The sequence below is a fragment of the Prionailurus viverrinus genome, chromosome A1, assembly GCF_022837055.1.
Source record: "Prionailurus viverrinus isolate Anna chromosome A1, UM_Priviv_1.0, whole genome shotgun sequence".
Lineage (NCBI taxonomy): Eukaryota > Metazoa > Chordata > Mammalia > Carnivora > Felidae > Prionailurus > Prionailurus viverrinus.
The window spans coordinates 203,819,638-203,834,997 of NC_062561.1; the positions used below are offsets into that span (position 1 = coordinate 203,819,638).

General features: G+C 35.4%; 1 protein-coding gene across 1 annotated transcript in view; it reads left to right on the top strand.

The window, feature by feature from the left end:
• The window catches only part of HCN1 (hyperpolarization activated cyclic nucleotide gated potassium channel 1), a 399,603-nt gene that overhangs the window by 42,998 nt on the left and 341,245 nt on the right, over window positions 1-15,360 (top strand). Inside the window, exon 2 of the mRNA XM_047866836.1 lies at window positions 5,194-5,617. Within this exon, the coding sequence (XP_047722792.1) occupies window positions 5,194-5,617 (424 nt within the window). The remainder of the gene's footprint in view (window positions 1-5,193; window positions 5,618-15,360) is intronic.

Below are 15,360 nucleotides of genomic sequence, written 5' to 3' on the forward strand. Positions count from 1 at the left end.
CTTTATTTACCACAAGCTTTAGAGGGATACAAGTGGGTAGAAAGAAAGAAGCATCACTGAATTTTGAATTCTTTAAAGTTTAATATCACAGATCAATCCTTATAATGCTGCTTTTTCTCCTCTAAAAATTCATGGGGAAAATGGATTCTTAACACAAAAAATAATTTCTCAATGATAATTAAGCTTACAGCTATTAGTGATACATTAATTATGATTGAAATACTATTTTATTTTGTCTATTTTGTCTACTTTCAGTACAAGGTAAAAATGGTTACCTAGGTAATCTACTGTAATGGTCAAGACTTGTTTTCCAGTGAGTTCCCTCTCTGCTGGTTTTTCAGACAAACTTTCTATATAACAGGTTCTGTACTCTACACTATGCATACATCAATGCATACAGTCTTCCTGCAGAGAAACTCAAGAGTAGTAGAAGAAGTTCAAGGCAGTTAAATACCCTGCCTAAACCTATGGAGCTAGTAGAACTAGGATTTGAACCCTACTCTGCCTTCAAAGTCCAACTAAGAGCTTTTATAAATGTTGTCTGTATAAAAGCAGGGTGAATGGAAGCAATACACCAAATACAATACACCAAACCAAGAATCAAATCCAAAACTTCTTTGTGTTCAGGCTTTCTAGCCTCATAATATATACTAACCTCTGTTTCCTTTTTAATTTGCCTTAATGTCTTCTATGTTATAAAAATCCTCAATTAGTAAAACTCCAGATTTATAGAAATAATAAGTCAAGAAATTATTTGCTACATTAATTACTTTTTGTCTTATAAAAAGGATTACTTTAAATATCCCTACTGAAATGTAAGTTTCCAGTCAAAATTCAATTAATTTATCTTCTTAGCATTTGTTATTCTATATACTGTCTACATTCACTGCAGAGGTTAAACAGAAGATAAAATACAGTTTTGAATTTCAGAGGACTTGTATCCATGAGCACTGTATAGAATTGTTGAATCACTATATGGTACATCCGAAACAAATTGTATGTTAACTATCCTGGAATTAAATTGAAAACTTAATAAAATTAGAAAAAAAAGAACTTTGACCCAGTAGTGATGGAGGAAATAAAAACAAATAATTAGTAACAAAAGCAAAACTCAAATAAGCATACTGAAAATATATGTTGCTCTGGGGGGTAAAAAAAAACAACTAAGAAATTCAGTGTCAGAACAAGGCATGAAGGGTATGTAGAGTGCTAATGGGAAAAGGAATTAATAGAATGGAAGAAACTATCTATTGTACATGTACCTAGGTGAGCATGATGCCAAGGGAAGTGCATGTACTCTCTTGCTTAAGACATGAGGTTCTTGCCATAAAGTGTGAAAGAAAAGCCTGGGAGGGAAGGAAGATGCCTTGAAAACCATGCTGAGTTATTTTTACTTAAGAGAGTCGTTGATTTTTTTTTTAATGTTTATTTATTTTTGAGAGAGAGACAGAGCACGAGCAGGGGAGGGGCAGAGAGCAAGGGAGACACAGAATCCGAAGCAGGCTCCAGGCTCTGAGCTGTCAGCACAGAGCCTGACGCAGGACTCGAACCCACAAACCGTGAGATCATGACCTGCGCTGAAGTTGGACACTTAACCAACTGAGCCACCCAGGCACCCCAAGAGAGTCATTGATAGTTTTTGACCTGGCAAGTTATGTGTTAGATAAGTCGCTCTGGGACTGATGGGCAGAATTGACCAGATTCCGTAGACAGGAGGCTTGAGTTATTCTAAGCAAGCACTAGTTTTGCCCAAAGTAGATGACAATGGGAACAGAAAGAGGAATTGATAGGAAAGATTATTCCATACTAAGATGTATAGGACTCAGAAATTGAAAATTAAGGAAAAGACTGAGCCTGAGTATTCAAGAGATATTTCAGAGCAAAAAGTCAAGAAAAGAAACTTGTGGGCAGGTAGACAAGAGAGTCTCATGAGGTCACTTTTCAGAAGCATATTCTTTGCTTAAAAAACAGAAGTTATATCATACTTTTAGAGTGGGTGACAACTGTATTTTCCTTGGCTAGATAAGGAATGAATCCATGTTAACTCAAGAAAGTGTTATATTATGCAAAGTCTATAACAAGATCTGTGTTTATGTCTGTAAAATAGAGTCAGTGATACTTTAAAAGGAAATTATAAGGTTTAATAGAGCTTTATATTGATAATGAGATTCCTGATGGCTTCAGACCATATTAAGTACCACTAATAAAAAGCTATGGTGTGATAAAAATTATTGCTATAACAATACTAGATGGCACTTTATCCTCTTCATTTCTTCTATTGAGTAAGAGGGATAGAATGTGTTGTTTTTCTTTAAAAATATCTTCTGTCTTAATGAGAGAAATGCAAGAATGTCTGTAAAAGTGAGTGTCTTTCAGTGGGCTTCTGGGTGCTCCCCACAAAACTGGATTTCTTTTGGTAAGGAAAGGTAAATGAATACAAAGTAGGCCACCGGCATTGTGTACCACAGTTTGTTATATGCTAGGATATATGATGTGCATGTATTATTTCATTTGATCTGTATAGAAAACCCTGTTTCTAGGGGCGCCTGGGTGGCGCAGTCGGTTAGGCGTCTGACTTCAGCCAGGTCACGATCTCGCGGTCCGTGAGTTCGAGCCCCGCGTCGGGCTCTGGGCTGATGGCTCGGAGCCTGGAGCCTGTTTCCGATTCTGTGTCTCCCTCTCTCTCTGCCCCTCCCCCGTTCATGCTCTGTCTCTCTCTGTCCCAAAAATAAATAAATGTTAAAAAAAAAAAAAAAAGAAAACCCTGTTTCTATAATAATCTTCATTTTACAGATGAGAAGATTTAAGATGAGAGTATTTAAGTAACTTGTCTCCAAATTAAACAGCTGGTGAGAATTTCTAGTTGAAGATAGTTGCAGTGGGAATTGTAAAGGGCAAATGGATGAATACAACTTATACATAGATATAAGAACCAAACAGCCTTGGTGACTGATCAAGTGTGAGATTGAACAGATTTAAGGCCAGGAGTCTTCTAGGATTCCTCCGGGGTTTCTGGCTTGCAAATAAGGTATAGAGTTGTTCCATCCCCTGGCATAGGGGACATGTGAGAAATACATATGCAAGAAGATGAGTTTGAGCATGTGCCTGCTGTAAGACATGAGTGTGAGATATGCACGGGGATAGACTTAATAGGCTGCTGATTATGAGGATTAGGAGGCTTACAAGACAGGAATGGACTGGAGGTGGAGCTTTGGAGTCATCAGTTATGAATTAATCATAAAGACATGGATGAGTGTGTGATATTGCTCAAAGAGCATGTGTAGAAGAGAAGATAAAAGAGCTACGCGTGACACCCAGCAGCCTTCAAGGGGAGGGCAGAGAGACAAGCTCACAGATGGGACTGATAAGAGTGTCCAGAAAAGTGAAAATCCTCAGGGTACACACGGTTTCATTTTAGAGTTCAATGATGTCACTTCTTTGGGAAATAGCTATTACAATATTGCATCTCCTCTACATCTCTCCTCTGTCCTTGGTGTATTTAGTGGCACATTTTGCATTTCCATTAAAAGAGTAGGAAAAAAAAAAGAGAAAATATGTCATTGAAATTGACAGTGCATGATGTATGATTGGCGTGGGTATATGTATACTTGTCTATAAATGCGAGGATAAGTTTTGACACAAGACTGATGAAATCTTCAAACCGACAAGCATTTACTTTTACATAATCCTGGGGGTAGGGACAAGGGGAGAGAAGACCTATTACAGTTCTTTCTTGTACTACTACTTTTATCCCAAGAGTTGGGATGATAGTAACTATGAAAGGTATATGCAGTTGTATATCTTGCCAAAATGTAACCCAAGTAGTCTAAGAAGGAGAAGTAATGTAAAAAAAAGGTATCTTGGTTAACAGAAATTTCTGTCATAGAAATTTACATCATTTACACAACAAAACTGCCAGAAGAGGATACCTATGACCAGGATGACGTAACTCATATTTCTGGAGACTATTTCATGATGATAGGGTTGTGCTAGTCGATCTGCTTCTTCATGTTTATATGCATAGACTTGTAACAAATATGCAGTCTGTTCACTACAGGGTCAATAGACTTTAAATAACCCTCGTGAAAATAACATTACAATCATCTTCAATGAATTCAATTACACTGTGTTAACCTGGAATAAAGTTCCTGGTTTTGTTCCAATTTTAATATAAGGTGAGATGAGAATGTTTCAAAAGGCAGCTAGTAATCATAAACATGTTGAAAATTAAATCAGAAATTTTAAGGAAGAAATATTTAGAAAAATAGAGGGAATATATTTAAAGTATTTGTTCAATGAAACAGTGGTAAAAGTGCAAGCTTTAAGTAGATTCTAGTTTAAAATCTAGAGTAGTCTCGGGGCACCTGGGTAGTTGAGTCGGTTAAGTGTCTGACTTCAGCTCAGGTCATGATCTCACGGTCTGTGAGTTTGAACCCTGTGTCGGGCTCTTTGCTGACAGCTCGGAGCCTGGAGCCTGTTTCAGATTCTGTGTCTCCCTCTCTCTTTGCCCCTCCTCCCACACATGCTCTGTCTTTCTTACTCTCAAACATAAATAAAACATAAAATTTTTTTTTTAAACCTAGAGTAGTCTGTTCAATTATTTTTAACCTCAGAACAAAATTAGTTTTTCTCATTTCAAACTAAAAAAGAAGGAAGCATAAATATTTGGAGTACTATGAAGCCATGGGCTAGCCTAAAGTTTATGGTTGACCTAATCTGTACTCCTAAGATATAATTTATATTACCAGTATTTTTAGTATCTTAGTGTTTGATTGATTGGTAATTCGACATGTAAAGTACTTCAAAGCATCTCTAAAGAGTCTTCCCCAAAATGATTTTTTTAAGGTAGATCTTCTTGTTTTATGCTTCTCCTTTATTTCCATGCATATTACTTGTTAAATATAGGGGAGGTTGTCTTTGTTCTTTTATCAGGTAAATGGAGGATTGAGTGTTCTTGAATTTATTTCTGTAATACTTTATATCAAATAATTTTTAGAATTCTATAAACAATGCATTGCTTTAGGAATATATTAATTAGATTTTCATTTGTCAACATTGAAGGAGTTACCATATTTACAGAACAAACATTTCATTCTTATACTCATTTATTTAACCATAAGTCATTAAATTTCTTTATGATGGGGCAAAGAATGGTTATTGTCTATTAAAATCTGATTTTTTTATTTGTTGTAGGTTTTATTGGGATTTAATAATGCTTATAATGATGGTTGGAAATCTGGTCATCATACCAGTTGGAATCACATTCTTTACAGAACAAACAACAACACCATGGATTATTTTCAATGTGGCATCAGATACGGTTTTCCTTTTGGACCTGATAATGAATTTTAGGACTGGCACTGTCAATGAAGACAGTTCTGAAATCATCCTGGACCCTAAAGTGATCAAGATGAATTATTTAAAAAGCTGGTTTGTGGTTGACTTCATCTCATCAATCCCAGTGGATTATATCTTTCTCATTGTAGAAAAAGGAATGGATTCAGAAGTTTACAAGACAGCCAGGGCACTTCGCATTGTGAGGTTTACAAAAATTCTCAGTCTCTTGCGTTTGTTGCGACTTTCAAGGTTAATTAGATACATACATCAGTGGGAAGAGGTAAGACACATCTTTTACTTTTTTCAAGCCACTATATCATGAGATTGTTAACTATCACTTTTAAGATGAACACCTGTACAATGTGTAATAAGTTTTATGAGATTCAAGAGGAAAAATTCTACTTATTCTTTTTGGTGCATAAGTGATGTATTTGTATCTTCAAAAGATATGGTCAAATACTGGATTTGAATCAACTGAAAAAAGTAGTGATTATAAAACATTTGTTTTATGCCAATTAAGTCTCTTTAAAAACAAATCCCCTCTAATCAACAAATGTTTATCCTAACCAATGCAGTCCCTTCTCTACCATGGGAAGTTTCTTTTTGTTTAATATGAATACATCAAGTACCATCTTTGAACAAAGATGTGTAGGGTCTGATTGCTAATCTAGTTTGCATCATTAGTTCTGTGAGATAATCTGGTTTATATTTCATCTAACACTGAAATTTCAGAGAATTTGTGTTTGAAGAAAAAACTTTGAAAAAGTATTTCCAAGTTGCATATATAGAGACTAATTTCAGCATAATAATTTGCTCAGTGTTATGTTTTGCCTGTAATTAATTATTATAGTTTTGCCCTATTAATTCGTTTCAAAATACTGAAAAACAGGATACCCTGGGGAGAAATTATTACATAGAAAACACAAATAGTACAGTGCATAAATACAGTGAATCTGGCCAATGTTTTGCTGAAGAGGGCATCTGTTGTTCTTAGGCAGTGGGTGGGTCCTGAAAGGGCTCAGCCAACTGGAGTTTCCAAGGATCTGAGTTAAATGTGCCATCACTGAGCAAAGGAGTTTATGTCCCTAATTCCAGAGTATGCATAATAACCTTTTTGACTTTATTTTCCTTCTAAGTCTGCTTTTTTACATTAATGATAACCTGAATTTTACTGTTTGCATAAAAATGAGGGTCAAAAAGGCCCGGAGTCTCTAAACCAGCACTAATGACAACAGTATACTGGCAATAGATTAGTTATTGCTTTACTCACTACCAAAATGCTTTTTAACATGTTTGGGAAGAATTATGTTTTGGAATTTAGGTTTAAACCAGTCATAGAATAGAAATTCTGTGAACATTCGCTCTGCTTCCTGTGAGACAGTAGCTGTGTTTTGTGTGTGCCTGTCAATGACATTTTGGTTCACAGGATTTCAGAAAATGACATACAATAATAAAACACTGTGTAATACACTGCTGAAAGGCATAAAAATGGGTCATTCTTAAAATATGGATATGGATTATATTCAAAATCAAAAGAAGCACGTTTGAGAAATTGGATTCATCTTGTAATGTGTCTCTATATAGCACATTCCATCTAAAATGTAATAAATGTTTGGTTCTTAAAATCTGTTATACAGTTTGAGATTAATATCAAATCAAGATGATTATTGATAATAATAGTTAATATTTATTGAGGGCTTATTATATGTCAAATGATATATTGTATTCTTTACATGGATTAGTTCCCTTTCCTAATTTTGGTAGCTTGCCCAGAAAAAAGCTGGAGCTGGGATTCTAACCTTCTAATCTGACCCCAGGGCAAATGCTTTTAACATTTTATAACATTATATAACAAAACTGTATAGTTTCTCACTATTACATGCATTCTTTCAATGATAAATACCTTAATATTCCACTGTTGTATAGATTGAATAAGAAATTGTAGGAAACTTTTCTTAACAAAGATTGTGTCTGTGCAACATTAGAGTTGAACATTTACCTCTTAAAACATGGTCACAAGCGTGTTTTTTTTTTTTTAATAAATATCCTGTAAGAAGAAAAGTCACTGATATAAATAGCCAGGCAATTAAAAATACAGTGGGCAATGTGACTGTTTGCAGTGTCTTGTAGTTTTAACCCAATTACCCTAGGGAGTGGTAGCAGGATAAACAGATGGTGTCCTATCAGATAAAATGGCAGGCCACGCAGTCAGAAGAGGACACTCCTTACACTGTTGCCCTCTGGTTCCTGGCAGTGGTGACAGGCACCTAGATCTGTGTAACATGATGGTGTTTTAAAGATGCCATGATATAGTTCAGGGTCATCGGCTTTCTGCCATCATTACTATAAAATGCAATTTAATATGCACTTACAGAAATTTGGTAGCCAAACACATTGAGCCTAGAGTTGTGAGTTGGCAAGATCTTTCTTATAAATAAATGATCTTGATGATAAAATGAACCATAAGCTCATTTAAGTGAAGAATGTTTTCTTGATTATATGATGTATGTGGAGAATCACATATATCAGTGATATTTAATGTCTGCTAGTAATACTGTTAAACAGGGAAGAAACAGGAATAATTAATCCAGAATTTGATACAAATTGTTTCATCACCTACATGATTCAAACCAAAAGCAGAGAGCAACTTGAATGGTTCCAAAGTGGCGGATCTTTACCTGATTTTTATAAATGCCACTGGGATGTGTTTACATGTAGAACATACAACAAATAAATCAGAAGAATTTGCTCTGAGCATTTGGCATAAGACTGCAGAGGAAGATGTGAGTTCACCCACATGTCTTTGAGTTCTGAGTGTTTTAGTACCAAGCTGGCTAATGCTAAATTCAGCAAATTTGGGGAAGTAATGTGTGAAGTCTGGAAGCTGCCACTGTTCTAAATGAATCATTCCCAAGGAAAGTGGCTGCCTTCTATAGGAAACTGCTTCCATCTTCAATGATGCATTTTTTTTTTTCGGTCTGAATTAGTTCAACTGAAAAACAACAAGAAGTGCCAAAGCCAAATAAATTAGAGAAATATTGTGAATGAAATACAGAAACTTTAAAATTTAGCCCTTATGTTACTGTCATTACTAAAGTTGAATGTAGTGGCTAATGTAGAAGGAAAGAGGTGATTTGGCCAACTAATTTCTGAAATACTTGGTGTTAAGGAGTCAGGAGGGAAGTTGTTTTCACAAGGCAATTAGATCAATGGCTTTAGGATGCAAAAGTAAAGAGCTCTCTGATGCTATACTGAAACTTTACATATTCTAGGTGACATGAAAATCTGTAGCAATTTAGATAAATCAGGCCAGAACATTCCTTTTCCTGTGATCTCCAGAAAACCTAGGTGCATCTTTCCCACTCTGTATTTTGGTTGAAAAAAAATCATCCCCTTAATTCATCATGTTGTTGTTCATGTTATATTTCCAGTAAAGAGGGACTCAAGCCTGGGTGTTATTTTGTAACCCATCACAGAAGAAGCCCATTTTCTGTGGCCTAAAAGAAACAAAGTGAGGAAATCCCCCTCCCCCACCAAATAAAATGGCACATTAGTAGCAATTTCGGACCATCCCAAACCCTGAAGAGATAAAAGGTAGATTAAGAGGTTAGGAATGGGAGATTATTCAGTTAGCAAAGGTGAAGTGTTCTAGGATCCTGAAATCCTTCATTTGCTGATGTCAGTCACTTTATCAAAGAGGGATAACCCTTGATATTATTTGAGATTTAGGAAATAGTAATTGAAAAGAGACATATTCTCTGTAATGGTTATCTTTTTTGTAGGATCGTATGTCACGTAAAGTGTAAAATCTTCATGCACAATGTAAAAAAAGTGTTGGAAATGCATGACGCTTGTGTAATAAGTATGGCTTTGGGATACAGATGTATAATATTTTATTCTGTATTCCTTATCTCCTGTCCCCTCAATCTTCCTTGTGTAGATTTGAGACATGCCATAATTAAATAAATCCATTTTAGGCTGGAAGAGGGCTTATGGTTCTGATCTTCATATATGTCTGTAGCAATTTCAGATGAATAATGTCTACGGAACATTGAGATGCTCTTCTTGCAATCAATATTAGATTTTTATGTTAGCTTAGAGGTAGGTTTATATATGAAGTGTGTTTAACAACAGAGCATTAATAAGGAAATTTATTCCACAGGGAGCTGATGCAGACTGTGGTTTCTGTCTTTGGTTAATTTTAGCATTCTAATTGGTTTAGATTAGAAACTAACTCTTGCTATAAATTGCCTATCTATAATTACACAATACATACTCTAACTACTTTCATTTTTTAAGAAAACACATCAAATTCTAAGATTTGCTGTAAGCAAACACCAGTATTTTCCTACACTTACCCCCCAACTAGAAGTAAGAGAGACTCTATTGCCTATCACATCAAATCTGTGTTTCTTTGCTGTGCCTTCAAGGCTCTCCAGCAAACTGTTCCCCCATCTCACCACTGTCACTTCACATTTGTACCCAACAACTCTCTCCTGTTTGTGTTTTAGTTTTACAGTGCTTGCAGAGAATGGTTCTTTCTGCTTCTGCAGTTTTGCATGTGCCACACCTCAGATGTGGAAAGCCTTTTTCTTTTTTTCTATCATTCCTTTAAAAACTAGGCTGAAACTCATCTCCAGAAAATATTCGACCTGGAGGGACTGGGCTGTAATGGTCAGTGCCTTTAATTTGGGTTGTTTTACTGGCCCTTCTTGCATTTGCTCATGCAGATAGCTTCGTTGCTAATGCTTATTTATATGCATTTTCCTTTTCTTTTGCTGGGTATAGGCGTCTATAGGGAACAGTCCTTGTCAACTTTGCCTTTGACTCTCCTTGTACACTGGTACAGAGTTCTGAAAGGTTATCAGAGCATGCCTGTCCCCTAAATACATGGCAGTCCTCCATGTTCTAAATCCATTAAATAATTGCAAGGGAATATTCATTTTTTACTCCCAAGCAATTACTGAGTAGCTCCTATGTGCAGATGCTGCATGAGAGAATTCAAAGCAGATCCCAGCTTTCCAGCTTTGTAGGAAAAACAGACATGTGAGCAAATAATCACAGATGGTGTGGTAAGTGGCAGAATAAAGGAGGGAGTGAACAACAGAGGGTTTTTTTTTTTTTTTTTTGCACAAGAAGAGAGGCTCACAGTTATCTGAACTGAGTTTCAAAGCTGGAGTCTGAATTCCCAAGCTGACTGAAAGGGAAAGGGAAGGGCATTCCAGTGAGATCTGAGGGACAGGCAGCCTGGCTCAGACAGCAGTTCCATATCTCCAGAATCTAGGTTGTAAAGGGAGTGAGTTTGGAGCTATAGACATGAATTTGTGCTAATGATGGACCTAATAAGGTGTCATTGAGGCATTTAGGTAGAGGGGGTGCATTTTAGAGTGCTGCAGAATGAAGGGGATTAGAGACCACTGAGGATGGACTTAATAATACCAGTTAGGAGGGGCACCTGGGTGGCTCAGTAGGTTGAGTGACCTACTTCGGCTCAGGTCAAGATCTCACGGTTTGTGAGTTCGAGCCTCACATCGGGCTCTGTGCCAACAGCCCAGAGCCTGGAGCCTGCTTCTGATTCTGTGTCTCCCTCTCTCTCTGCCCCTCCCCCACTCATGCTCTGTCTCTCTCTGTCTCAGAAATAAATAAACATTAAAATAATCATAATAATACCAGTTAGGAGACAAATGTATCACACATTTGCCTACATCTATACAGCAAGTGTGCTATTTAGTTTTCTAGAGGGAGATTTAACTTTTACAAGTACTCTTGCCCTTGAAATGTTTGTAGCAATAGTAAAATATGAGATGATCTTATATGAAGTCTTTTTTAATGTTTTATAATTTCAGTGTCAATTATAATTGATATAATGAATATTATCGTATATAATATATATATCGTATATAATATATAATGAATATTATCATATATAATATATATTATATAACATATAATATATATAATGATATATAAATATATGTGCTATATTAGTATGTATAGCACATGTACTAGTATTAATATTATTGATATAATTGTATTTGAGATTTGTATTTCGCATCACCAGAAACATGGTGATGTGAAATGAACCCTATACTGGAAATTAGTATATGTAGGACTTCATTCAGATTGTGTGCCTTTCATTTTCTATTTAATCTAGGGAGAAGCCCTTACAGTGAGTGATTCATGCCTATAAACTTGATGGAAAGTTGTGAAGTTCAAACAAAATGAAATGCATGTATGTATGTGTGTATACACACACACATATTCATAAGATTCATGATGCGATCTTTCTCACATTAACACATTTGCTGACATTGACATTATTACCTGTGTGTGGTGAGTTGCTTAATACTTTCTGCAGGCAAATATTGATTCTGCTAAAGACCACTAGGTGTCCTCTACTGGTTGTGTTACCTCAGGGTTCTATATTCTAAAAAAACAAAATTGTCTTCTTTGGCAATTGTTCACTTACACTCTCTTAAAATCACCTAATTCTTGGCTGTTTATGTCTAGGTAAAATAGATGACTATGGCTATTCATATATGCAAAAATAATTTCTCTTTCCCTATACTTTCTCCTCAGGTTAAACAAAGAGTTTATGTTCTTTCTCTAAGGAATTATTTTTATTCTGGGAGAATTGTTTTCAATTATTATACTGTGTATTTTCTAAGATGATATTTTAACAGATACCCTGGAGTTCTAAAATACAATGTGAAAAGCTCTATTTGGGTATGAAATGTTGTGAGGCCAAGCCAGTTAAGTAGAATTAACAAAGTATGCGTGGGTATATGTCTGTGTGTGTGAGAGGTGAGATACGTGATTTTATGAACGCTCTTTGTTAGTGCCCTACAGCACACCTGTATAATTCTGATGCTTTGGACATGGTATTCTCAGTTTCATGAAAAACAAGATCATATCTGAAATGTTCAGACCTTTATTTTAAGATTAAAATTCTAGACGTTATGAATGTCCTGTTATGGGCCCAGCCTGTGTTTCCATTTTGCACGTTTTTATACACTTCCATGGCTGTATGTTGATAATAGCCAGACACGTATCCAAAGCTTTAAAATCATGTACCTCCTATCTCAAAGTCTACACAAGTGTGTGACGTCTCCATAAAGATATCTCTTGAGATCCTCGAGCTCAGTATGTCCATTTCCCTTTCAAGTGTTCTCCTTCTCTGTTTCTTTTTACTCAGTTAAAATCTCAGCGGTATCCTTGACTTCTCCTTTGCTTTCAAACTCTGTAGCTAACAATAACCAGATCCTATTGGTTCTACTTCTTGAAGGCGGTTTGAATTCTCATACTGTATCCCTGAATCTTCTCTATCTTCATCCTAGTTCAAGCCAACACCAGTCATCGCTCATTTGTTATATTTCTCATTTTATAATAGACTAATTACTAGATTTTAAAATTCACCCTTGCTTGTCTTCCCAAGACCTCAAAAGTGCTATTTTTAAAGAGCAAATGTTACTATGTCATCTACCTACTGAAAATATTTCTATGATTTTTCATTACTATTAGGAAAAAATCCAATTCAAGGTCCTTTGAAATCTGAGTCTTTTTATTTGAGCCTGGGAAACTACTTGCTCCTTATTTTTTACTATGCTGGACTTCTTTATATGCTGTTTTAAGACCTTACATATGTTGTTTACTTTTCCCAGAATTTTGTTTCTTTGGCCAACCCCAGTTTATCCATCACATTTTGTTCCTTTAATGTTGACTTTAATTTAAACTTCTTTGGGGTAGAATTACCTAATCTCTCAGGTAATGTGAATTCTGTCTATAATATCCTGGCATAGCCCATGTGCTTTTGCTTTATAACATTCATCACTTTTGTAATTTCTCTTCAATGATGCTTTTCCAACTATATATTAAGTTCCAGAAGTGGGGGAAAGTCATAAATTTCTTGTATCTTTAGTTCCTAGCAGAGTGTCTGGAAAATAATAAGGCATAGGAACACTTGCTAAATGAGTTAGATTATGCCCTCAAGGAAATTTCAAATTAGTAGGAAAAGCAAACATGTAAATAAACAGGCAAGCAAAACACTAGAGTGTCTTGAATCCAATATTAGAGGCAATTATAGTATAGACAACAAAACAAGAGAGACAGATGCATTATGAGAGTGTGGTGGAAGGTCGAAGAGAAGCTCTAAATAAGGCTTCCTAGTCATGGCAACTTTGAAAACTAAGTTTGAAAGTATATGTCCTTCCAAGTGGATAAGCCTGGGAAATATTCCAAGGGCATTTAGAAATCATGAATAAAATCAATCAAGTTCTTCCTTTATAGATGGAGACGATAATAATTTTCTGCCCAATATCAGAATTGTATAGAGTCTCCAATGAGGTGTTATTGTTGAGCATACTTTGAAACCAGAAAGTTTATAGAAATGTAAATTGTTGTTATCACAAAAGTTGCTACTAGTTTAAAATATGAAAAATCTCAACAGAGAGTTCGACTGTTGGCTCTTTAGTGTGCTTACTGCCTGTCCATACATTGGAAGTATTATAAACACTATTATGGATTACTTCCGCCTGAAATATACTGAGTATAGAATTGAAGTAGCAAATAAATCAAACAATTTAGGTCAAAGTGCATTTAGCCTCACATTTATCTGACATAATTTTTCTAGAAAAAATGTTTCCATTTTCCCTTCCATTGTGCACACAGTTACAACATGTATTATGGCTACTGCTATTTTAGACTCATCCACCTGCTGTTAGAGTGAAAACTGGGAATGCCATTTGTTCATGAGTATCGGACACACAATTTATGATGTGATTCTGGTTTAAACATGAATTCTGGTTCAATTTCCAGAGTGTTCATAATAAACATGTGTTACTTTAATTATCTAGGTAATTATCTCAGTTGAATAGGTCACTTTTGTTGGTCCTGTATACTGTGGCGCACCTGTCTACAAGCGAGAAAGGTGTGATGAGATATGACATAAATTGGAAGATGTTACAGTGCCACCCAAGAATATTTTATTGTTATAAATGATTAAATGAAATTAAACTTCCTTCTGAAGGCAATGCCAAATATACTTATCTAATCATAAAGAGAGAAATGTGTGCTTTTTTATTGTTAGTTTATAACAAACCTATTTTTTACTTTAGGTACAACGTCAAAGAGGTTTTTTTTTATTAATTTGAAGTATTTTAGGAAACAAAATTATGTTTGCCTTATGTCAAAAGTAGTAGTTGATACCTGCTTCACTGAGCAAAGCATAGTAATTGAGGTACATTAGAAATTGTCACAGAAAGTCAGTTTTCTTAACTCACTTATAACTGTAATGAAGGCTCAAGAATAAATAAAATTAGAATCCTCAATCACACTGGATAATGGCTGAGAAAGACCTACTTTGACTACTCTTTCTGTCTTGCTGACGTATTCACTTTAGATTTTGTATTAGAGGAGTCGCGTCTTAGTGTGAAAACGAAATACATTTGGTTGGTTATATAATTCTGGTGGCTATTTTGAGTTAAGCCTGCCATTTAGGCCATTTTTTTTAAAGAGGGTCAAAGGGGTCAAAATCTTTTCTTATTACATCTTAAAGTGAAAGTAGACATTGAGTAAGGATTCCGGAAGCTAGTCCCAAGATTCTATATAATTTAAAGCAGTTGCAAAGAAAAAGAATAGCTGTTTTGAGATCATCTTATTCGTCAGGAGTGGTGAAATCAAAAAGGATTTCCCAGTAAGACTGGTCATCAAGTGTGAATTTTGCAATAATGTGCTAATTATCTGAATGTGCTACTTTTTTTGTCATTACTGTTGTGGACATATGAGTTCGGTGGACATATGAGTTTGGTGAACATACAAAGTAAAGGAAGTTCAGCTTAATTAAAATGAAAGTCAGGAGTATGTTGTACAATTCATGTTTAGATGCCATCCTCTCACTTAAAAAAATATGGCCAATGGCTTCTACTTGGCCTATATGGTTGTTTTAATAATTGAAGAGAAAATTCATGGGAAAGGACTTTGTGCACTCTACTGTGGAAAGTCTAAAGAGACTTATTAATTTAATTT